Source organism: Lutjanus erythropterus, chromosome 2, assembly GCF_056507025.1.
Source record: "Lutjanus erythropterus isolate fLutEry1 chromosome 2, fLutEry1.hap2, whole genome shotgun sequence".
Lineage (NCBI taxonomy): Eukaryota > Metazoa > Chordata > Actinopteri > Lutjaniformes > Lutjanidae > Lutjanus > Lutjanus erythropterus.
Genome location: NC_139318.1, coordinates 39,992,929 through 40,018,903, shown reverse-complemented (window position 1 = coordinate 40,018,903; position 25,975 = coordinate 39,992,929). Strand labels below are relative to the sequence as shown.

General features: G+C 40.2%; 2 protein-coding genes across 4 annotated transcripts; one reads left to right on the top strand and one right to left on the bottom strand.

The window, feature by feature from the left end:
- Window positions 1-19,702, bottom strand: kctd6a (potassium channel tetramerization domain containing 6a). Of its 3 annotated transcripts, none has more exons than XM_084739518.1 (6): window positions 19,681-19,702; window positions 12,804-12,905; window positions 9,706-9,875; window positions 4,776-5,028; window positions 2,044-2,202; window positions 1-791 (listed from the first exon to the last, which is right to left on the bottom strand). In XM_084739518.1, exons 2-6 carry the CDS (start codon window positions 12,828-12,830, stop codon window positions 681-683), a joined length of 720 nt encoding a protein of 239 aa, XP_084595644.1. In that variant the 5' UTR covers window positions 12,831-12,905; window positions 19,681-19,702; the 3' UTR covers window positions 1-680. The 3 variants fall into 3 exon arrangements, with proteins under 3 accessions (XP_084595644.1, XP_084595636.1, XP_084595652.1); XM_084739510.1 differs by lacking the exon at window positions 19,681-19,702 and adding an exon at window positions 17,898-18,041; XM_084739526.1 differs by lacking the exons at window positions 12,804-12,905; window positions 19,681-19,702 and adding an exon at window positions 17,898-18,029.
- On the top strand, window positions 19,155-24,241 carry LOC146332126 (uncharacterized). Its single transcript, XM_084739497.1, has 5 exons — window positions 19,155-20,193; window positions 21,385-21,552; window positions 21,915-22,093; window positions 22,185-22,425; window positions 23,355-24,241. The coding sequence occupies exons 1-5, from the start codon at window positions 19,579-19,581 to the stop codon at window positions 23,862-23,864; spliced, it is 1,713 nt and encodes a 570-aa protein (XP_084595623.1). The 5' UTR covers window positions 19,155-19,578; the 3' UTR covers window positions 23,865-24,241.
- The last annotated feature ends 1,734 nt before the right edge of the window (window positions 24,242-25,975 follow it).

The following is a 25,975-nucleotide window of genomic DNA, read 5'->3' as shown; positions in this document are numbered from 1 at the left end:
TCCACATTCTTTTATTTGCACTTAATATTGACTGATGTACAATAGATTCGTGATACTGCTGATATTCCAGAGATATGTACAGTAGCTCCTGTCCCAAATGCTGTGTGGTCAAAAGTATCTGGACATATTTTTACCCAAACACTGAGGCTGTAACAAGCCTCCGCTCTTCTGGTTTCAGTCTTTCCACCAGATGTTGGAACCTGTCTGCAGGCAGCGTTAGTGAGTTCCAACACTGATGTTGGGTGATCTGGCTCACAGTCAGCGCTAAAATTCAGTCCAAAGCTGCTGGATGGAGTTGAGATAAGTTCTTCCTCACCAAATGGGGAAAAAAAATTCTTTCTGGTTTTGTGCAAGGTGGTACAGCGTTGTCATGTTGAAACAGGAAAGAGCCTTCCACAAACTGGTGACACAAAGTTAGAGGCACGCTGTTGACTAAAATGTTATTGTATGCTGTAGTGTTAAGACTGGAAGGCTGTCCAATAACTTTTAGCCATATAGTGTATACGATAAAGCAAAGGTAATCTGTGATGATGTACCAACTTGTGCTTCAGCTCCAAGGAGACAGAGGGAATGATCCAAAAACAACACAACATACAGAACATAAACACGAACAACAAAACCAACACCAGCAAGTCTCCGATCACATATATTTTTGTCTGTCAGTTAAGTCCATCCGTTCATCAGTCGTCAAATTTGCGCGCTCGTCGGCAGAACGTCCAGTGATGTTCCACTGTGTTCTCATTGGCCCGTTCACTCATGTGGTGAACACGTGTGTTGCGTATTGTGAAACCCTGAAAAATAAAGACACAGGCAAACTGAGTCACCGCAACACATATTATCACCATATGATTTTTAAAAATGCTGTTTTATTAAAAACAAGACTAAGCTCAGACTCGTATATGGCTGGAGTGTGTATGTGGTCGATGTGCTCCTGAGGACGTAATTGAGGACTGTCTTCATCGCGCTGTAAAGCTGTGTTTATGCTCGACAGTGTTCCCAATATAAGGGTGCATGTGTGTTGTTGTGCACCTCCCAGTTTCTGAGGTCTATGCGTCCGCTGCGTGCAGATGGTTTTTCATTTTAAGATAGACAGGTCAGGTCGTCATACAGTCATATCGTTAGGTCGATGTACAGTGGGTGTTCGCAGTATAAATTTTTTAAAAATATGTTTTTGGGGGCTTTTATGCCTTTAATTCTTAGGACAGCTGAACATACAACAGGACAGGGAGAGAGAGAGTGAGGAAACAACATGCAGCAAAGGGCCACTGGCGCGAGTCGAACCCACGGCTGCTGCAGAGGACTCACAGCCTCAGGACACGGGGCGAATGCTCTAGCAACTGTGCAGCCTGGTGACCTGCAGTACATGGATTAATCTGAAAGTAGCATCAGCGAAGTTTGTGTAGGAATCAATAAGCACTTCTTAACGACTCCTTTGAAATTCTTATTTTGGAATTGGTTCTTGATGTCGAGCCCCGACACGCCTCTCTGCACGCTTGTAGCTCACACACCATCTGCAGAGGCCTTTGTCACGTCATGTGAGCATAAACAGTGATTAAAAGGCTTGTGAAGATGTAAGTCAGGACTCTGTGATTGCATCATTATAATGGTGTTTTATCATACATTTTTCATTTTCCAACCCCCCCCCCAAAAAAAAACAAAACAAAACTGAGATTTGGTTCTAGTTCTGTGATTTGGATATTCATTTTGAAAGAGCAATGGTCAAACTCCAACACCCGTCTGATCAATGACTAATCAATAACATCACCAGTCATTCACTCAGGGACAGACTCTAAAGTTTATGGTGCTGGCCACGCTTTGCTGCAGTTCAGCCAAAAACAGACTCATTCTTGGTGACCACTTATTTTTAACATCCAGAAACCAAAGAAGTGACTTTTTTTGTGGATTTCATGAAGAAACATCACGTTTTTAAAACAAATAAACACTGTAATGTCGACCACTGAGCTAACGCTGAAGTACTCTGTCTGATCTAAACTGTTTTCTGCCAGGAGGATAACTTTCAAAGATGAGATAAAAGCTCCTCACAGCTTTGGAGATGAAGTCGAGCAGGTGGACACGCAGGCTGACTTCCTGTTGGTGGTCACACGGTCCGAAGGTGAAGGACACCTGGTAGTCTCTGGTGTCCATCATGTGTTTGTTCCACTTTGTGAAACTGCTCGAGATGGACTCCAACACTGCGTGGACCTAAAATAAAAAAAAAAAAAGAGTCATGTGACTACTTAAAATGTATTATTTAATATTTTCTATCTTGTGTTATTTATTAACTATGATTTTGTTTTTATATGCATTTGAATTTTTATACTTCATTAAAATCAATATTATTTTTGATATATTTTGTTCTACGGTATTTTTTAAAATTATGTAATTATATTTTTTATGTAAAATCCCAATCACCATGAGCCTTGAAAGTTTCCACAAAGGTTATAAACTTATGGACAAAACAGATAAACCAACCAATGGTAAGATATTTAAATAGCTCAAAAATTAAGTTACTTTATCACATTAATGCAAAAATCATAGAAATTTATATTTCCGTACATCAGTATTGGCTCTTTGATTTCCAACCTTACCAAAAATGGTCTAATACAGCCAGAAAATAAAAGCCAATCTTATTTTGTAACTCCCAAAAGAAAATAGGGAGAAGTGTGGACTTGAGTCACAAATCTGACGACTTTAGACTCAACTTCACAAAAATCCAGAAGACTTGCAACTGAACTTGGACTTAAACAAAAATGACTCAAGACTTCACTTGAATTTGAGCCTTTTCACTTGAAAATACTTGATACCTTCCACCAGAAAGTCTGAATCCACAAATCAATTAATTTTCCTTCATTTTCTGATTCAACTAACATTTACAATATTAATCAATAACTAATTAATTCCTCAGATCCACTTTGTTTGAACCGATCCAACCTAAAGTTGCAGGAGAGAAACATGAAGAAGTAACGTTGCATTACTGAGCTCCAGCTGGAAAGATAATTATGTTGCTGTACAAATCTACAAGGTGGTCAACAAAAAATGCAGTATGCAAAAAGTGCAGGTCGACAATTACAGATGGAGACGCAACAACTTCCAACTTAATGATAAAAAACATCCAACTGAAACTAAACTGAAAAAACAAGATGGAGCTCGCTGCTCTCAAGGGCTGCGACAAGCGCTGACGAGGCCTGGGATGAGGGACCTGCTCACCGCTGTAAACTAACCCACCTCTCGGCTATAATCTCTGTTCTTGTAAACCAGTCCAGATTTCTCTCTCCGACACACTCCAGGTCAGGGCTAGTATCCAGAACTTATAAATAAACCCCTCAGCGTGACTAGTCTGTAACACTGGGGACTTGAGTGCAAAGACTTGAGACTTACAAAACAACAACTTAGTATTCCCACGTCTGGAGATAACAGCAGATTTCCAGTAACAGAACAGTTAAATGCTGTGGCCTCCCAGCATGCAAAGTGGGAGAAAATTAAATTAATTAATTAGAGACAAATGCACAAACACATTTACAAAAGTTCTTCATTAATTTTCCTGCAAGTTTCAACCTGCAGAGTTACTGATTAACCAGCTATTAGAGCTGGGTTTTCAATTCAAATTAATTTTCCTTTGCATAGTCCAATATCTTTTAATAAAATCCCCAAATCGGTCTTTCAATATGTGTCTTTTCTCCCATGGATGTGTGGTGCAGCCTGCAGTTTTAACCCCACTAGTCTCACATGACCAGCCTTTGGCACGAGATCTCGCTGATGCGCCGCAAAATGACCACTAGCTACATAGTCAGTCAGTCATCAGTTATATTTCAGTTCTTTACTTCATATCTGTGACTTGCTATGGACAGAAACATTAACTGAAGCATGTAAGGACTGTAAAATGTGATCAGCATACTCCCTGTGTGAATACTATACAACCGTTGCAGTGACCAGATTAACTGCGTGTTCACAGTCACACCGAGCTAGGCTAGCCAGTTAGCTTATCATTTGGTAAGGCAAATTTCCACAGGATAATTACTGAAACGAGTCTTTACAGACATTAGACCGGTCCGATAAAAACACTTAACAACAACTAGACAGAACAAAATCATGAACAACAGATAGAGAATCCAAATATTGTGCAACATGAGCTTGACAGCACATCGTCTGAGCCTTCTAGTTCACAACGAAGCCAGAAACATGACAGACAGCAGAGCTGCAGAAAAGAAGAAAACTTACGGACATACTTTGAAATTAATGTATCTAAATTAAAATGTCTAAAAATGAAGAATTCATTCAAAGTAATAGTACTGTTAATTTAACTGTTTTGGGGTCATTTCTTAATGTAAACATTCATATTTTTAATATTGCACCAGGTTAGAGGGTTTCTTGTACAATTTACAGCACTAGTTCTCTGAATCATCTACATACACCTTTTGTTATGATGCTATTTAATTAAACAGAAATAAATTCTATTCTCATCAGCATTAAAACTGAAATATGAAAATGTACAGATGGAAATGTTCCCATTCACAGAAGGAACAAGTGAATGTATGAACCCCCCTTAAAGTAAACCTCAAGTGTGAGGAATGCTGTTGTTCAGGTGGAGAAAATGTTAAAAATTTAGTAAAAATTTGTGTTTTTTCTGAATCGTTTGACTCCATGAATGATCAGGGAACATACATTGACAGGAGGAGACAGCAGGATCGACAGGAAAATAAGATAATGAATGAATGAAGGGAATATACAGTCCATGACGTGTCGACCGTTCGCTGACCAGACCTGCTCCCACTGACCTTGGTGGTGATGGTGAGCTGGGTGATGATGACTGCGACGGGGTTGGAGTACTTGGACAGCTTCCTGGTGCTGGACAGCTCCACCACCTCCTCGTAGGTGTCGGACGGGTAGGGCAGCAGGGGTTTGGGGTCTCCCAGGCACTGGATCAGGGGCTCGATCTGATAGAAGTCAGCCTCCTTCCTGAGCAGCTCGGTCTCCTTGAAGTCGCACGGCAGCGTCAGCTCTGACGTCCGCAGGAAGTTGAGGATGTAGCTGAAACAGCAGAAACAAAGACAGGATCAGTCCGGACTGCTGAGCTGATGATTCTCAGCTGTCAGTTACCGTCAAGACAGGAGGTGAGCGAGCTGCCGTTCAACTGCAGAGTGAGAAATGTTTGTTTCTGTTTGTCTGACATTTAATTTTACCTTTATCTGCAAAATTTGTTTCACTTCTCTCTTATGGGACAAGGTGTTTGTTGTGCTGAATTATTCGTATTGTCAGCAAAACCCATTAAAAAAAAAAAAAAAACAAACACAAAATTGTGCTTGTTTGTCTCTACGCTTTGATTTCCCTAGAGTCAAGCAAAGTTTAATTCATTAGACATGCAACAATTTATTCATTATTGATGGTCGATTAAATCAATTAACAACTTTTTTGACAATCGAACAATTGTTTTGAGCCATTTTTTAAGGAAAAAATATCAAAATTCTTTGATTTCAGCTTCTTAAATGTGAATATTTTCTGGTTTCTTTACTCCTCTATGACAAATAGTTTTGGGTTGTGGACAAAACAAGACATATGAGGACGTCATCTTCAGGTTTGGGAAACTGATTGTTTCACCATTCTCTGACGTATTATGCACCAAGCAACTAATCGATTAAGCAAGAACATGATCAACAAATGAATTGCTAATGAAAATAATGGTTAGTTTCAGCCCTAAACAAGAGTTTGTTGATGCTGTCATTCTGACACACCTTTTGTTTCCCCAGTTATTGTCAATGATGTTGAGTCATGCCAGATGGTTTGTTACACAGAATGATCTGGGAAGTTGTCCTTAGAAAATGTTTGGAAAAGGACAGGGACTGGATGAACCGTCTGTCTTTCAGGTCTAACACGAGCTAACTTCAACCAGTTAGATCAAACTCTTGCTGAAGTTGGTTGGGAGAAGATTGAAAGCATCTTTTCCATGGAGAAAAGCCTTCAGTACCGTTCTTTGCTCTTCTTTCAACAAATAAATACTCTCTAGTTCTGACATAACTGATGCTATCACAGTATCTATGCAAACCTCCTCACCAGCCGCCATTGTTTCAAGACAAGTCACTTCCATGGACACGTGATCTTGCGAATCCAGCTGCCTCACAAGATAAATGGCACTCAGCTAAGCTCATTAATTCCCGTAGAAAATGTAAATCTTTAAAAACAGCTCACAAATGTATATCATTTTAATTTAAAAAGGCTCAGTTGTGTCCTAAAACAGCTGGTCACCGTAGCTGTCAACAAATGTCAGGAAGAAAACAGGAGGAAATTGTGAATTTGCTTGGGACTATTTTCCATGGCGGATTAATCCACATTTGCTGTTCTTGTGAGTATTTCCAGCAGCAGGATGTTGAATGTGGGATTCAGTCAAAATTAACTACAGTGTGAGTTCATGGTGATGACTAAACATGTCAACCAGAGCAACAGTGTGGCTCACTGTGGTGTTTTAAGAGGTGTGGGTGGGGCTTAAATGCGCTCTGTCTCTACAGTGGAAAAGCGACTAATGGAGCTCTATGACGCAGAGGAATAAGATATATCAGGCTTTGATACACAGACAATACTTGATCATAGAATTGCTGGTTTGGGTCTTTTCATGAGATTTGTTGACATGAAGAAAAATACAGGTCAGAGAAGAAAGGCCAAAATCTCAATTTCTGCTGTGATATGCAGATGGTCGGTTCAGACTTTGGTGTAAACATCCTGTATCCATCCTGCCTTGCGTCAGTGGTTCCAGCTGCTGCTGGTGGTGGTGGTAGTGTGAGAGTGTGGGGAATATTTCCTTGGCACACATCAGGCTCCTAAATGCCAATTGAACATTGTTTAAATACCACAGCCATCTGAATATTGTTGTTGACCAGGTGCATCCCTTCATGACCACAGTCTGGCCACCTTCTAACGGGTACTTCAAGCAGGATGACGCATTATGTTACAAAACACACGTTATCTCAAGCTGGATCCATAAACATGAAAATTAATTCAGTGCACTCAGATGACCCCAACAGTCACCAGATCTCAGTCCAGTAGAACACGTTTTGGACGAGGTAGAACGTCAGACTGGGCAACATCACTGTGAGTCTACAAATCTATAGCGACCGTGATGCTATCATGTCAACAAACACGGAGCAGAGACTCTCAGGAGTGTTTCGAGCACCTTGTTGAATCCATGACACTGAGAATTCAGGCTGTTCTGGAGCCAGAGGCCGTCCTAACCAATATAAGAAAGGTGTACTTAATAAAGTGGCTCCTGAGTGTGTAACTATTAGCATGTTAGCATGCTGCGTTTGTCCTGAAGGGGGCAACAGAGGTCAAGTCCAGGCCATCTGTGCAGCACCACAGTACCTCATTATAAAGCTGTTTTTATCACACATTTTTCCTTTTTCAAAAAAATTGTGATTTGGTTCTGGTTCTGTGATTTGGATATTGCACTTGGCCATACTGCAGATTTATTGCAATAAATTGTGCAGTCGTGGACTTCAGCATAACATATCAAAAATACAGATTTTTGCTCTTACTTGTAGTGTTATTTATCCATCTAGTTTTGGAGATATCGGCTGTAAAGCTGTCTGCCTTCGCTCCAGTGTAATGGGACTTAATGGCACTCAGCCTGTGGTGCTCAAAGCAAAAAAGCAAAAAAAAAAAAAATTTTTTTAAATTCAACTCTTTCCAAAAATCATGAATTGGTTACTCAAGATAATCCACAGAGCTTGTTGTTTCATGTAGGAACTACTTTCTTTCTAGCAGAAAGAAAGTAGTTCCTGTAGATTCTAGTGCAGGAAAAAAAAAACAGTTCCTGCATGACAATGCTCACAACATGGTCTGTGGATTATCTTGAATAACTGGGTCACGAGTTCTGGAAAGAGACACTGATGTTGAATTGTTCAAATGCATTTTTTTGGTGCTTCAAGCACCACAAGCTGAGTTCTTTCTAGTCTCATTATACTGGAGAGAAGGCAGACATCTCTACAGCCGATATTTCCAAAACTCTGCAACTCACACCAAAACTATCTAGTTGGCCAGAGGAAAAATATTTCTGTTTGATTTTGTGGCAAACTGTCCCTTTAAGATGCTGATATGCATGAAAATTATGCAAGAACAATAATAATAAATTATGTTAACGTGCCAGTGTTTAGCATGTTTAGCTTGCTAGCTTCACAAGCCGACTACCACAAAGATGACCCAAAAACATATTTATTTGCAAATGCTTCAATACTAGGGAGGGGAATTGCTAGAAATGTATCGATACACTAACAATAATGACCAATAATGATTGATTCTGCTTATTGGTCAGATTCTTTCATTCCTAAAACAGTGGGCCTACGCAGCTTTACAGCATCAATGTTACTGTTTTATTATCTCTGAGTCTGAACACAGTGTAGAAAAAAAGACATACATGTGATTCTGTTGGCTGTAGCCTCAGAGCTAGCTGCAGTCTGTCATCATCTATAATGGATGAAATAAGAAAACATTTGTCCTGCATTCCATTTCTTTTAGGTTTTCTTGAAGAACAGAAAAAGAAAAAAATCCTGAATCCCCCCTGTGTGAAACTAATGTTATTACAGTATAACACAGGATATCTGACCTCAGTAACGGACGTGCTGCTCGGTTGAGAAGCAGTGGCACTTGTGCGTTGAGTGTCAAGCATTAAGTGTCGTAGAGTGGCATTCCTGGAATTCAAGCCCATGTTGAGCTAAAAGATGTTTAACCATGTTGCTGGTGTCTTGGCTCTTACTTGAAATTCTCATTTTACAGATATTATAACTAATACTGTGTCTATCTTTCGTCATGAAAAGAAGCCACGCTTTGGTGGTTTCTTCTTCTTCCTCTCCATCATCACTCCTTCTTGTTGTAAGTTTCCAGCAGCGTAGATGCATGAGTTTGACATTGTTTTGCAATCTGTAACAGGGCTGCACAATCATTCAAATGTTTATCAAAATCGCAATACAGTTTTCTGCAATTTTCAGATTGCAGGAGGTGCAATATCTTTTAAAGGTAGAGTGTGTTAGACAGCTTTAAATTAATGAATGGTGTGAGGCAGAGATGATCTGTCCTACAAATCAGATTCTACAGACTTAAAAAAAATCTTAATTTCATACAGAATCCTGCAAAGAAATCACTCTGTAGTCATTTAAAAAAAGTTTTTCAATCAAAATAAGAATAATGATGTAAAAATATCCATTACCTCTAATATCGTAAATCACATCGTACATTGCAATATCAGTGAAAATAATTGCAATCAGATGTTTTTTTTCAAAATCGTTCAGCCCTAATCTGTAACTGTCAGAAATACATAAAAAATGATAAAAATGAATGGATATGCTTGAACGCAAACGATTCTGATGGATAAGACGATTTGGAACGTTTCTTGATTCCCATCCCTGCTGGAGTTTACAGCAGGGTAAAAGTGATTCATCTGATCAGCTAGCAGGAGATTTTACTATTCAAAAATATATATTTCTGCCACACACAGACACACAATTCTGCACATCTGTTCAACTATGAAGATGGATCCCTTCTCAGTTGCTCCTTCTAAGGTTTCTTCAATTTTTTTGTCCATTAAAAAGAGTTTCAGAGGTATTTTTTCCTGATCTGAATTGAGGGTCTAAGGCTACAGGAAGTTGGACACTCTACAGACTGAAAAGCCCCTTGTGATTTGAATTTTGGATTTGAATTTGAATTTGTTGACTTGACACTCACCGAAACAGCGGCCCGTCACGGTCGATGAAGTAGTTTCCGTGCGCGTCCCTGACAGTGGGGAGGTCTCCTCTGAACATGGCTCCCAACATGGAGTCTGGGTAGCGCTGCAGCGTGGACAGAGACGTGCTGTACACGCAGCCGCCCACATTCAGAGTCACTGGCTCCCCCATCTGGACAGAGCAGAAACAGCAGTCAGAGACAACACTGTAGGCATTTCTCAATACAGATTACACCAAGAAGGAATCTGTGTTTGTGTAAGTTTGAACAGAAGGACGTAGTAAGCTCAGTTTTTTATTTGGGAGAACAGTAGCTATTGTTGACACGTAATCAGGTGATTACACCTAAAAATACATGTACACCTTTTTATCTTCACTGTAATGTATAAACAAAATAAAACCAAATCTGACACCATAAAGCAAAGTGCCTCTGTTTTTACCTACATATACAACCCATGGATGTTCAACGTATAAAGAGACACTAGTGCCGCCCCTCAGCCTTGGTTTTAATTTTGCCCAGTGGCCACTCGAGGTATTACAGCGAAAAATTCCCCTGCAGCAAGAATTTTCCCCCCATTATAAAAAAAAAGACATCTGTAAACCTGTTGACAGGACATCTCCATCTGCAAACAAGATCAATTATGACTCTTTCTAATATGAATTTTTGACCCATGGAGGTTTTTTATTTGTAAAAGTATCTTTGCGTAAGCTCTTCGAAGATGTGGTTATGATAAATCTATAAGTCTATGGGCCGAGCAGGAACTCGCGGGCGAGGCCAGCAGGAGAAACTTTATTGTGAATATTCAGCGGGCTGCATACTTCTTAAGGAAAACCGGAAGCTTTCTTGGCATATAGCCAGGCAAGTCATTCCTACTGGACTGAACAGACGCCATCTCTGGGTCCAGTATCCAGGTCTTACAAGATGTTCATAATACGTTGTATTTACATCAAAGGGTTGCAAATTTTCAAGTAACTTCAACTAACAAGTATCAACTAAATATTTGATATCTAAACTGTTTGTTGACAAAGAAAACTGTGAAAACCACGACTGTCATTTATATCACTTCAGTGGCCCCTTTTTTCACCATTACACCTAAATGACTAATCCAAACCATTAAAACTGAATGATCTCTTACAGATACACTAAATATCAAAAAGATCCTTTGTTTCTTGGTTAAGCCTTCTTGCATGATACAACTCAATGTCTTGATTTTCTTTTCGACTGCAGGTAATACTCCCTAAAGGCAGGTGGGATTCTTAGAGCTGGTGTCTGCATTGTATTTTTTTTTTTTTTCTGAGCATCAGCCTCTTTTTTCAAATGTTCCCAATGAGGACACAGCACACGTGGCAGCATGCAGCTCCCAGTTTTTACTTCCTGAGCGCTCCGCCTTTTTTGTGCAGCCGCTCCGAGCGCTTCGACTTATAAAACTGACTTTTTAGAAAGGCGCTGGTGTTGTCACCTTTGCTTTTTTTTCAAGCAAACAATACATTAGATTGGAACTCGTCAGCCTGGTAATCATGATAATGGAGGAGAATAAAGCTCCTTGCTAATGTCAATCATAAACCACATGCAGTGTATTTTTTTTTCTCCCTAGCCCCCTTTGCCAGGAAAAAAACAACAACGCTTTATTAACACGGGGCCTTATCTGATCATCATAACAATTCTGCATGAAGCTGCTGTGATATCATCTTCAACACAACACAAACAGAGGAACAACGGAGGATATTGAGGGAACAGTGTTCTTGATTCTCAGTATGTCTGTCACAGCAGGGAGACAAACTTTATTTCACAAATGGCTGAATGCAGCGAGACTAAAAAGACAGACGAGTCTGGTTGCTTGGTGTCAAGCAGCTGATGATTCCTTCTGACCAATCTGTGTTTTCTTGCCAACGTTTAGTTTCGGCTAATCTCACTTGGAACCTCGACAAAAATTACCAGTTATGATCCACAACCTTTGTCTATGGATAATCAAAAAAGAACAGGTCCAAGACAACCAAGTCGCAGTGGGATTGAGTTATCCACAGTGAGCTACACTGATACTGACTTGAATTTGGAAAAATAAGAGCTCTTGTATCAGATCTTTACTCAATATCAGCACAGACTTAAAGCTACAACATGGAACTTTCATACTGTGTTGATTTTGGAGGCCCCTGTGGACAAAGGTATTAGTGTTTCCACTGTAATAACCACAAAATATAACATCAAAAATAAAACGATCTAAATTAATATCTCTCTTGCTTGTATCTGACTGGCTAACATACAACTCACTGTAACTTTGCCTGGGAAAATGTCAACCGAGGCTTATTTAAACTGATTTCATGGAGAATCCGACCCAGGTGGCAACTATACGGAAATAGCCAATCTTCTCGTGGATGGTCATGTTTGCTTATGTAGGTCATACAGAGGCATCAATGCTAAACTGAGACTGTTTCATAACCAATTAAAAAGTGGCTTTAAGGACAGAGGAAGTTGAATCGGTGCATCGCTAAAGTGAATCTATTATCCGAATCCGATTATTTTCTTCATTCGTAGATTAACAGTTGTTTGTTTTTAAATGTCAGAAAATTGTGAAAAATGTTTATCATTGGTTTCTAAAAACTCAAGTTGGCATCCTCAACTGTCTCGTTTTACTCACAACCCAAAGATATTCAGTTTACTGTAATAAAAGAGTAAAGAGACAAACAAATACTAACATTTAAGAAGATGAAATCAGAGAATTTTGACTCAAACGGATTAATCATTTATCAAAATAGTTGGCAATTAATTAAATAATCAATTAATTGTTGCAGCTCTATTTCAAACAACTATTTGAATGTCCAGCCCACCTTGAGGACAGACCAGAGATGGACGTACAAGACAACGCACACACAAACACACACACACACACACACACACACACGAAAGAATGTGCCATCACTGAAATGTCAAACATTGTTCAACTGGCCAAAGGCTGAACTGCCAGAAAGTGGGACAGTTCAGACAGAAAAATGTCTGCAGCAAAGGAAAAAAACACCTCTGCACACACACACACACACACACACACACACACACACACACACACACACACACACACACACACACACACACACACACACACACACCATGTGACCCAGGTCTCCATTCTCCATCTGCAGCCTTGGGCTGTGTGTGTTGTTTCTCTTCAGGTCAGACTGTTGAGGAGATCATTTCTGTGTTTCCAACACCTGCAACAAGAGGACGAACAGCTTGTGAGATGGTTGCCATGGATATAGGCAGCCAGCTGATGCTGCGTTGCCATGGCCCAGACATCATCTGGCTGATTAGTCTTGCGTCCCTGATGTGTCCATAAACTGCCAGCCAGCGAGAGACACAGGAGGAGGGGATGTGGACCTCGTTTCTTATGTCTCAGAGACAAACTGAGATTTAAAACACATGAATGAACCTCCCTGTGGCGGATTAATGAAACTCACTCTGAATTTTAACAAGCTGTGATTAAATCGTACATCAAAACTCAGACCCAGCTGTGGTTTAAAAGGTTGGGAACCTCTAGATACCTCTCAATTTTAATTTTAATGTCAATTTGAATTCAGTGTGCTGCAAATTGAGTATGAAACCAGTCTTAATTAATAGACAGTTTTAGAAAATTATCAAAAACACCCAGGAAAAATCATCTTTTTTTATTGCACTCATTCTTCTTCCTTGTCAAAATCTGGCACCTAAATTACCCATAATGAAACTTGCCCACTAGACCAGTTTAATCAGATATTCATGTGTACTATGCTAGCAGCAGCTAATTTAGCCTGTAGCTGCTAGCCTCATTAAGAGTTGAGAAGCGGGCTATAGAGGTCTGGAAAACACACTTCTTTCTTACCCCCACTTTTTTTTTAAAGTTTTCAAACCTACAGTCTTCACTCTGGCCAGATGTTGCCTCAAGTGACAATTTATCAGTCTTTGCATTACAGATGTGGTGATCTGAGCTTCAGTATCAGCACTGGCCCAATACTAGCCAAAATCACTGGACCAGATATCGGGAAATCAAACAAACAAACAAACAAAGAGTATAATCTGATACGATTCATTAGCTTAAACTGTCCCGTTAATGCTTAATTAAACTTTGAGCGACACGCCGTAAAGAGAGCTGTGTCACAGTAACACAGATGAGCAGCATGTGTCATGTGAAGAGTACAGTAACCAGTCAGCAGAGCTGCCATCATGTCAGCTGTGTGGAGATTTTTTAAGCTCAAGGAAGAAAATGAAAAACAGCTGTGTGTAATCTATCCAATTTGCTCCAGTACAGTTACTAATTACTTGTTTAAAAAATGCAGTAACTTAATCAAAGGAAAACAACTTTTAAGTAATGTAACTTGATTACTTTCCGTTACTTTTTAATGAAAAATACAGGCAGAGAGCAGGGAGATACAGCTGCCACCACACATTTCTAGTGAGTCAAGTGATGATTCAAAGGGAATATTTTTCTGAGTCTATAAATGAGAATAAACGGGTAATTTATTTGAGGTAATGGCGTGTTTCCTGCTAATTGTTGCTAGCTAGTAACTAATTGCTATACTTTCCATGATTTTTCAGGAAAATTCTGCATATTATGCCTTTAACTGCCTTTACGCTATTCACACTTCACACTAAAACTTCAACTAGACTGCTACAAACTTTTTCTGTGGCTTGAGTTTTTACCCACACATCATCCCAGTCAGCAGCATTAGTAGACCTAAAGTCCCAAAATCAAAATCAGCAGCAGCCGTAGTAGTAGTATTACAGGTTAGCTGGCTAACTCGATTTCTGTAAAACTAATGTTTGATGTTAATCTTCCCTGTAACTTTAAAAGTTTCTTTTTATTAGATGTGAAGTCCTTGGATGTTGATAATATTTCCACGGCTGAAGACAGAACTTACAGTGTTCTGTGATGTTCACATAGGTGAAATTTTACATCCAGTGAAGCATTTTTTCCTCTAGAGGCCATGATGATGAATTTATCTGTAATCTGATTTAGATAGCTGGTTAAGCATCCAAATGTATTATCAAACATTCAGTTGTTTAAAGCTATAATATGTGACATTTCCACATTAAAAACTCTAAAAAGGCTAGGCATGTCTTAGATATTTTGCTGAATTGTGTACATTACATGACTTTATCCCAAATCAAATGTTTCCAACAATGTTCAAATGCAGAGAAATCTGTTAATTATTCCAGGTAACGGGGCATTTCCTGCTAACAGTTGTTAGCAAGCTACTAACTGCTACAGCTTCCAGGAAAAAACAGGATATTTTCTGATACATCAGAGAGTGAAAAAGGACGTTGGTGCACATGACAAGTCATAATGTGAACATAACTCTAGCTGTGGTGGTTGTTTAAAAGTGAATAACTCTCTCACTTCTTCACAACATCATCAAACTACATTTCTGTCATTTTAATGTGAGAGAGTACACATGGCAGGATTTACACATTGCGTATTTAAGAGAGGGGAAAAACCAACAGAGAAGTATCACCCTGCTCTGCAGTCACTCTCGCCTCTGCTGAGCTTTATAGCCTCTTATTTAAGTTTTCCAGCCCGCAGCTTTACTGTTTTGAGTCAGTCTCACTGTTTTCATAAACCCCGTTTCCAACAGCAGCAGCAGCAGCAGCAGCAGCAGCAGGCAGCTTAACCCACTGCACACTGGCTGCCCAGCATCAAACTGAACACCTGGCAGCTAAAGCATCAGCTATTTTTCTCAGGGGTTGGTGGAGACCAAACCGGGAGCAGCGTGTAAGATTTACAGGATTTACACTCCAAACACTGGTTCTACAAATGGCCTTTTCTGTATTTTTTTTGCAAGTTTTGCAGCCAACCTAGGTTTTCCTACATGCTTGGAAGAGGAGAGTGAGACAAGGTGTTTGCAGTCTGCAAGCTCACCACTAGACACTGCTAAATCCTTCACATTGGTCCTTATAAAATAGACATATACATGATAATGTTGCTCCATATCTGCTGGATGTGATATTATGATATTATGTGAAATTATGATGGATTTAAAATGTTATTTTTTTCACAGCACAAGTAATTTGTGTTTCTATATTAATTATTTATAGCCTGCATATAAAGATGATGCATTAGCTGATTATTGAACTGTTAAAGGAAAGGCTTAGGTCAGCGAAATGAACACACTGATGTATTTTCCCAGACTAACAGCAGTTTCTGTCAGTCAGTGGTGCATTCTGACAAATAAACTGATTAAGACTGAATAAAAAGCAGACTTGCAGGTACCTGAAGGTTAAAAAAATAAAGTCAACATAAATATTGCTTGCAGAGCTTTGACTCCATCAGTCCTTGAGCTGAAATAATTGTTTGATTAATTGTTTAATAGAAAATTAGATAATCAGAGGCACTTATTAAGCCAAATGCTAAACATTCACTGTTTCCAGTTTCTCAATTGTGAGGATTTGCTGCTTTTCTCTCTTCAATGTCATAATAAACTGAATATTCTCGGGATTTGGACTGTTGGATTGTTGGACTCTTGAAGATGTCAATTGTTATTCATTATTCCAATAATTAAATTACAGTCAATAAATATCGACTATAATAACACCTGATCTAACAGATTTTGTCAAAGCATTTCTTTGGAATTCTGAGGCACAATGTTCTATAAAAGTCAAAGTATATTTGAAGTTTTTTTTATGTACTTTACTAGAAGAAATGAAAGTCAGAACTGTTCTTTTGCTCTCATTGTAATAGTGATGTCACTTATATTTGGTGAAGTGAACAGCTTAGCCTTTCTTACCCCCAGGTGTGCAGGTTATATACACATAATTTTCAAATACAAAAAGTGAAATTATTGGTTAGTGTCAGCCATGAAAAGCAGGTAATTATCTGTGACCGCTTATCTTGTCTCCCTAAGTTAAAGAACTAGTGTGTAGGATTTAGTATCTGATGATGAGCTTGCAGGTTGCAAACAACTTGCCTCACCTTCCCCCTACAAGCATGTAGGAAAACCTATGGTGGCCATGAAAAACTCATGCAAAATGTGAAAGTCGCTCTCTAGAGCCAGTGTTTGGTTTGTCTGTCGTGGGCTGCTAAAGAAACATGATGATGCAACATGGTGGCATCTGTGGAAGAGGACCAATATACATAAATGGCGTCTTTGGAAGAGAACCTGCATCACAGATAGATATAAATGGCTCATTCTAAGCTGATGTCCTGGTCTACACATCACATTCTACAGACCTAAGAAAACATCTTTGTTTGGCACAGATCCTCATGAAAATCACACCACAATCATTTTAATTTGAGTCCAGCAGCTGATACTGGACTTTTGGAGCTGATACTGATAGCAACCTTAGAGAGTAAATAAATTTGAATAATGATACATCTGACAATATTGATTAAAATGAAAATGATGTAAAATGATCATACCCTCGTTTGAAGGTAACAAAAACACAGTGATTCTTATTTTTAGGTGACTATGCCCTAATGAAAACACACACGAACATTACATTACATTTCTCCCGCGTTCTGCCATTAAAGATTGTTTCATTAACAGTAAATATAATTGGATGAGATAGAAGTAATAGTGGAAAGACATTATCAACAAACCGACTGGCATAAAATTACAGTAACAAGCCAAACATTAATTAGTTCCACCCTCTTATTTGTGAGGATTCTCTACTTTTCTGTATTCTGTATCAGTGTAAACTGAATAATTTTGATATTTGGAATTGATGGTTGGAAAAACAATGAATTTGAAGACTTATCTTGGGCTTCAGGAAATTGTATAATTTTTCATTATTTTCAGACATTTCTGTCTCTATTCAGACAATGACAATAACCTTAACTTGCAGTCCTTACTAGCACCTTATCACGCCCTGAATGACCAGTTTATTAAATACACGTGCAGTCCAAAGCAATACAATACAATACAATACAGGCACCATGTCAGCTGTTGCTGACACTGTCAGCTGTTTAAACTGTGGTCAATGGTGGTGCTGGACTTGACTGTGTCATACTGTAAACTGTTTTTCCACACAATTGTGATAAATTTAGGTGATGTTAACCTGTTGTAAGTGATGATTAGCTAAACGCTGTTGTCTCTCCATCCTCCTGAATTAAGCTAATCGCAGCAGTGCCTCGCTGCGGTTAACAGCTAGTTAGCATGATGTGTAAAAGAAGACGTCACAACGTCATTTTGACAGATTGAATATTTTTTTTTAGAAAGTCAGTCGTGTCTTACCTATAACCGCTCCATTACTGCTGCCTGCTCCTTTCACACCAATCACAGCTGGGGGTAAAAGCTCCTAGCTAACCTGTCCATTTACATCCATCAGATACACCACTTCAAGTCTGACACGGTTGATCTAGAGGTAACCCCAGACACGCGAAAGATATCGCGAGAGGCAACGTTTTCATCCAAAAGATGACTTCCCCCCCCCCCCCGACTCTAACTAATTCGTTTTGTCTCCAAATCTGTGTAGATTTTAATCACAGTGTTTTCGCAGCTTAAAACATAATTAGTTTGCACAACGTGCACAATGCAGTAAACAACGCGTACAATTCTCGCGAGCGTTTTGCCAATCTGAGTTTCCCTTCTAAGCACGACCGTCGGGCACAGACTCTTAGCAAACTTCCGGTGAGACCTATCAAAATAAGACCGTATGAAATAAGAGTTGTTACTATGAGGATGAGAGTAACAGAATTAAACATAGTGGATATACTCAGAGATGTAGGTGAGGTTTTAAAAAATAATGAACTCATAAGAATGGCCCCCTTCTCCCAGTGGTGAAAAGTAACTAAATACTTTTACTCAAGTACTGCACTTAAGTACAAATTCGAAGCACTTGTAGCCTGCTTTACAAGAGTTTTAAAATTTTCCGCTACTTTGTACTTGTTCTCCACTACCCTTCCTGTTCAGTCAAAACTATGTATCACCAGATGTGCTGATTTTGAATGTTTGTGAGAAACTGAAGGATTAAGTTAGTAAATTTTTTATCAACCCTCTTGGATATGCCACTGCAATCCATCTATTTTTTTTTCTTTCAGCAAGTCACCAGCACGTGGAAAGTAAGTATACAGTAAATATATGTGTAAACATCAAAAGAGAAAAATAGACAGAAAAATAAATCCCAACATTTAACTAAATGAAAATAGTTGAGTACACAGTATAAGAAAATCCTTGCCACATTATATAAATATTAAAGATAGATATCTATGGAATATCTGAGAATATAGAAAATATATACAAGAACAAACTATACTAAAATATAAAAATATACGAGAGTAATATACAATGATACACTATACCAAGTATACAAATACACATAGTATAACAGAACTGAATATAAAAATATAAAGATTGCAAAGAATAGGATAACATGGTAGAAGTTTAAAAAATATAAAATGATTCCAAGCGACATTCATAGGAGGGATCCCTGGTATATGTTCTTATGTGGAGTCCTTGTCTTAGAAAAAACTTGAGAGCCTCTAATCTAGTGCAGACTATGGTGTGGACTTAATAGAGACATGTAGTATAAACCTCCCACCACCTGGGGGCGCCAGCACAACCTGCTCATTAACAGAAAACACGGAAACTATTTTGTTTATGACTGTCTTCCACATCCTGTTGGTCACAGCTCTTCTGTTTTCCATCTGCTCTGGATCTATACACACTAAAAACAGTCTTCCTTTAGTCCCCGCTGTTCTGTCAGATTAAGCAGACTTTACTGCACGCGCAGTTTGAAGCGTTCGGGAGGCTCTTACTTTGAAACATCAGTGTGAAGTATCGGGTTTTATTGTGGCGGGCTCCACTGTTAGCTTGTCCTGTTAGCTGCTGCTGTGTGGACAGAGATGACCACCGACACGCTTCTTATTTATGCAGATTCACGTTGTTGATTAAAACCGGAGCTCCTCCGTTTATCATGGCGACTGAGAACACCGAGACCGCCGCGGGGAACGAGGAGGGAAGCGGACCCCCGACAGAGACCAACGAGCACGACTATGCCCACACCGTTGCCACTAACTTCATCTCCACGGAGGCGTCTTCCTCCTCCTCCTCCGGTGCACCGGTGGCTGACAATGGAGTCACCGCGATGGGAAGCTTCACTGCATCGGCTGAGCCCGAGCACAGCGCCCCGGGGCAGCACACCATGTCGGTAGAGCTCCCGGAACCGGCCGTGGGTGCGGAGGTGGACTGCCCCGGTGGAAACGACGTGGAGACCGGAGAACCCTCGCAGAGGACCGTGGTCACCTCCGGTAAGCCGCGAAGCGTCGGCGGCCGTCCGCGCGTCAGGCGGCCGGAGGACAAGAACTGCTCGTGCTGCAGGACGGAGTTCGAGCGTCAGGGCCGCAGCTTCAACCGGAGGGCGGTGTTCACCTTCACCACCCCGGACACTGTGCGGTGGGCCTTCCCGGAGGCCACCGTGAACGAGAAGTCCTTCCTGTGTGAGATCTGCGCGCAGGTCATCAGGAGCAAATGCAAGCGTAAAACGAGCGGGAAGAGATCTCTGTGGCTAAAACCGCCTGTGGTCAAACCGGTGTGTGTGATACTGTGATACTATCACGATATACTGATAACAGTGATGTCACAATTGATTCTACCATATTAGCCCCATATCGTCTCTGCACAGTACTCTTAAAGGGACAGTTCACCCCCCCAAATCAAAAATGCACATTTTTCCTCTTACCTGTAGTGCAAATTATCCATCTAGATTGTTTTGGTGAGAGCAGCAGAGCTTTGGAGAAATCAGCCGTAGAGATGTCTGTCTAAAGATGGATGACAGATGAAGCCATACTGTATTCCAAAACCTGTAGACCCTCTTACAGTTTGTAAACAATGAGCAAGCTGCACGCTCAGTTTGACAGCAGCAGTATGGCCGACCACAACTTGACAATGTGTGCAGCGAACACTACTCTATCCCTACTTCTGTCGCTGAAATGCTCGCACAGCTCTTTAATGGCGTCAGCAGTGATCAGGTGTTAAACGTGATGTTAAACTCCCTCTTTATAGCATCAAATAATGGATTAAAACCACTTGAACAAATTGCCTGATAAGAACGACCTAAAATGACAGAAACTATGTGGCACTTTGAGCACCAGAGTGTCACCTCAATATTCAATGGAAAGCAGAAGTTATCACCAAAACTCTGCAACTCATACCAAAACTGTATCAATGGATAAAAAGCACTGCAGGTAAGACGAAAAACCATAGACTTTTGATTTTGGGATGAACTGTCCCTTTGATGAAGTCAAGTCAGAGAGTTCAAGTATTAATTTTTCTGAAAAATCAGAGACTAAAAATTAGAACTGCACAATATATCGTTTGAGCAACGTCATCGCAATGTACGTATGCACAATAGTCACATCGCAGGTCAGGCAATGTAGGAGGCAAACGATTTCAAGGGTACCTGACACACACTGTGCGCAGTGATCCACCAATCACAATCATTCTTAATCATTCTTAATCATCACGCCCCTGCATATGGAGTGAGGCGCAAGATCAGTACAGGTTAATTGTCCACGAGATGGCAGCAGTAGCATAAAGTGCTATTCAAGTCATCTGGTGAAAATTCCTGTATTTTTTCATATCGCAATATATATCGCAGGGTTAAAAAAAATCGCAGTGTCAGTTTTTTCCAATATCGTGCAGCCCTACTAAAAATAATCTCTCAAACTTTTTAACCCATCTCCCTAATTGCAACTTTATTTTCTGGTGTTGGCGTCTGCAGTCGGATGCGAGAGAGAAAAGAAAGAAGAGTCGCAGGATGGGAAAGAAGAGCAGAGCGGCGCAGCTGGTGAGCAAGTCCTGCTACAAGGCCGCTTTGAAAACGCTCTGGTCCGCCAAAGGTGCCCGGAAACCCATGATGGAGTTCTGGAGCAAAATGCTGAAAGAGGAGGTGAGGACAGAAGACACATCTTTCAGTCAGGGACAAACATGCCCTGCTTTAAATGGACAGTTCTGATTATTTTAAATTGAGTTGTATGGTATACTTAATAATAGTCAGAGTGTTAATTATAGTAGATGGCGGCTGATACGCTGCCAGTTTAAAGAAGCAGCAGGTGTACCGGTGTACGAAGATAAGCAATGTAGAGCTGCAACCATTAATCATGTAATTAATTATAAATCGATTATTAAATTACTATTTTGATACAACCCTGCTTCAGAAACTTAAAACTACCCCTTTAAGTCTTGATAACTAGCGCTTTTTTTTTTTTATTATGTGATGGTGTTATAATCTGTTTCGTGGTGGTGGTTCAGATGAAGGCGCTGACGCGGCAGACAGACAATCCCTTCCATCAGAAGGTGTCGAGCAGGAAGCCGCTGTCGTCATTCCCCTGGCGTCGCTGTCTGAACTGGGCCCAGGACAAAGCTCCACTCGTCCTCTCCTGTCTCACCTCGCTGTTCCCTGACCTCAACACCCTCACCAAGAGCAGCCAGTAAGTCCAAATCAGGAAAGTTGAGGAATCCTGGTGGTCCAGACAGTTGGTTTCAGTTGTTGAACATCTGTTCTTTTTGTTTGTGTGGCAGCCTGATGACGGAGGAGCAGGCACAGACGCTGCTGGAGCGGCGGGCTGTGGTGGCGCTCTCCATCCCGCTCTTCACCAGGAACATCTGGAAGAACAACTTCCTTCAGGCTGCTCTGGGGGCAGAGCTCCGCCTGCAGGGCTGCTCTGGCGCTGCCCTGGACGCCCTCAACACCATGGGACTGTGTCAGAACAAAGACACCGTCAGGTTACTGCTGAACAGGCTCCGAAACGGCAAGAAGATGGTGAGTGTCACGATTCAAGAGCTCAAAACTAACTTGCTAAACAAACAAATCTCTCCATTATTAAACCAGATTCTCTGGGTTTTCCTGAAATTTGTTGACAATAAGAAAAATATGGAACACAGCTGACTTTTTCTTTAACCTCTGACAATAATTGACACCTAGTCTGCATTCCCAGTCTCTCATCAGCTACACTGGCAGCTAAAGGCTAACAGCTAACAATAAAGAGGGCTTTCAAGCATCAGCTGACCAGAACAGCTTGAAGAGGAATTCATTCACTCCTAAAATGTCTGAAATACTGAACTGAAATGTTTACCCAATCTTTTGGGGATCCTCTGACTTTTCATTAAGTCAGGTCAAATCTTTCACGTCTAACAAATAAGTTCATGACAGGATACATCTAAAGAAGTACACTGTCCATCTGAACTTCTTTTTGTGCCCCTCTGAACTCATAAATGATTATTTCACATCCCATTGGCCATTCAACTCGCTTCTTTCGACTGCAGCTAGTCTCCAGCCAGACGACAGCGCTCATAGCTGATCATTTGTTTGGAAAAATCTTGTCAAACACGCTGTGAAATTATATTTACTCTTTGTCAACTGTACTCAATGTTATTGACTTTGAATCTTGCTTGCATATGTTAACTTTCTGGCTAATAGCTAAGCCAGGGGCTTCTATGAGTTCAGCAGACTAGAAATATCTCCTTAGTTGCCAATTCGTATTTCAGGTCTGTCCTATTTACTGTAGTGAGCCGGGGAACCTTATGGGGTGTTAATGTTTATTCCAGGTATTAGTCAAACCCTCGGGTGTTACCAGGGAACTGAAGTACATAACATGTGAAATACCAATCAGATTACTTGGTTTGATCTGACACACGGGAGCATCATTCAGAGCAGATGTTCAGATTTAACTTTGTGTTTCCTCCTGTCAGCTCACAAATGGACGACAGAGGATGAAGATGAAACAAGACCTCAAAGGAGAACAGATGTCAGACATGGAAGAAGATGAAGAAGAGGAGGAGGAGATGGAGGAGGAGGAGGAAGAAGAGGAAGAGGAGGAGGAGGTGGAGGAAGAAGAAGAAGAGGAGGAGGAAGAAGAAGAAGAAGAAGATGAAGAGGAGGAGGATGAGGAGGAAGAGGAGATGGTAGAGACGACAGTAGAGTTGGAAGAGGATGAGGTGCTGAATGAAGTGCAAAAGCAAGCAGAGGAAGAGGAGGATGAAGCAGTGGAGGAAACGGCAGAGATGGAAAAGAAGAGGAGGAGGAAGAAGGCGAAGAAGCAGAGGAAGGAGGAGAAGAGGAAGGAGAGAGGGAAGCGAAAGAAGGAGAGAGAGGAGGCGGCGGCAGCAGAGGAGGAGGACGACGATGAAGGGTCGGAGGAGAAGAAGAGGCGGGTGGTGGTGGTGAGGCTCGACTGTCGCGACCTGCTCCCGACCCTGTAGACTCCGCCCGAGAACTCAACAGGCCCCCGCCTCCAATCAGAGAGCAGGACAGAGGTCCCGCCCTCTTGTCTAGGAAGATGATGAACGGCATTCTGGGAACTGTAGGAGGTCAGTGACTGAAAAGGGAAACTGATGAGAGCTTTACTTTGAATCTTTTCATTTTTGTGACGTTAAAATAATCAGTTTGAGTCGGAGGTGGATTAATTTGAGCCCAGAAAAGCCTCTGAAACGCAAAGCTGCTCCACTGAAAAACACCCACAGCTGACTGATCACATGATCATCTGCATCGTTTTAACCCTGATGGTCGTGTGTCTCAGGTCCGCTGGATCAATCAACCAACCAACAAACCTTCAGTTCCACTGCATATATGATGGAACACCTGTAACATTTTGTTTTATAGTTTTTTTTTGTTGTTGTTTTTGTTTTTTTTACAATGTTTCCTGGTAATTCACTATAAAGGAAATTATATTAAATTTTCAAATCTTAGATAAGTTTCTAGACAGAAACACGTGATTTGGTACTAATTATAGGGACGCGTGAGAGAATACTAGGAAATTTGACACTTGACAATAATGTAATAATAATAATTTGAAATAATAATTTCGTAATCTGGAAGAAAAAGATTAAAGCCACAGTTTAACATAACAAAGTCAATATTATGAGAATAAAATTGCAGTTATAGGTAGATTAGATCAGTATCAGGCCTTGGAACATTTGTCACATCCAGCAGCAATCTGACACACAAGCCAAGTGTTAATTATAACTAGGGGTGATAACAATTAATTGAAGCTCAATAAATTGGTTGGCAGATCAAGTAAAAAAAAAAATGTAATCACTCGACCATCAAATAAAGATCTAATATGTAGGCCTTTATGCATTTGTTTTTTTTTTCAGTAATACTTTTTTTTTTAATTGATCATTAATGTTACCAATGACTGATTAAGGAAAGTGCTAATTTCTAGTTCTAATTAATAAATACATTTAATGGCTGCTGACGGTTATTTTTAACTTTTCTTCATCGATCCTGTTCGGGTCGACAGTAAGTAAAGCCTGTGACCACAAAAAATTACTTTAAATCTTTTTCCACCAACTTGGAACTGGCCTTGTTCAGTTCAAGCACCTAATTTTTAACCGTTTGGAGCATTTCCACCAAAAATAAATGCAGAACCTGGAAGGTTGGTTCCCAGCTGGAACCAAAAAAACTGCAGGTTTTCTTTTGGGTGGGTCATATTCTACAGGTCAGCGTGCAACGTTCTCCGTTTGATTGCAGTGGTTCTGCTCACTGGTGAACACGGCGGCTGGTTCACTAGTTAGCCCCAAGGTTCCATGTATCTTGAACAGAATAGTTTTCAAGATCCAGACTGATTTTTTTTTTCTTAAGTTTTTAAACTTTACACTTCACAAACAGTAAAACTTGTGTATATTAGTTAGAGCCCAACTACTGTATTATTTCTGAGAGTTCCTTTTTGAACATTGGGCTTTATCTCAGAATATTCCTGTGTAATTAGTACCAAATTGCCAATGGTATTTTTTATTTTATTTTTTTTACTACAATGACTGATGTTTGGCCTTCACAAGGGAAAAAAACTCCACATGGGGTGAACAGTGCACAAAGGAAAGTACATTACAGATGAGTGAACAGCAGGAGTCTCTTCTGTTGAAGCTGTATGATGGAAGTTATTTTCTAATCCTGATAAGGGTTGAAATTTCCTGATTAAAAGTGACCGCAGCTCTTTTAGTTCAGAGTTTGGTTCTTCTGACACAAAGTAATGTTTATTTACTCACAGGAACAGAAAACGGCTTGATTTTTTTTTTCTAATTCTGACACTGTGGATGTTTCTGTTTAAAGTTGTGCGTTTGAAACAGTTTCTTTGAGCCGAGTGGAGGCACACCTGAGAAAAGGACCTGGAATTCATTATCATTATTATTATTATTATTATTATTATTATTATTATTATTATTATTATTATTTTTGATGGCCGTAGTGAACCCAACAGGATCAAGCCTCTGGTGTGCTCGTCTGAAGCATGCTGAGGTCTTTGTGCTGTGTTCACGTCATGTGCGAGTGTTAATATTATCTGACAACTCAAGAGGGTCGTATAATTACAGTG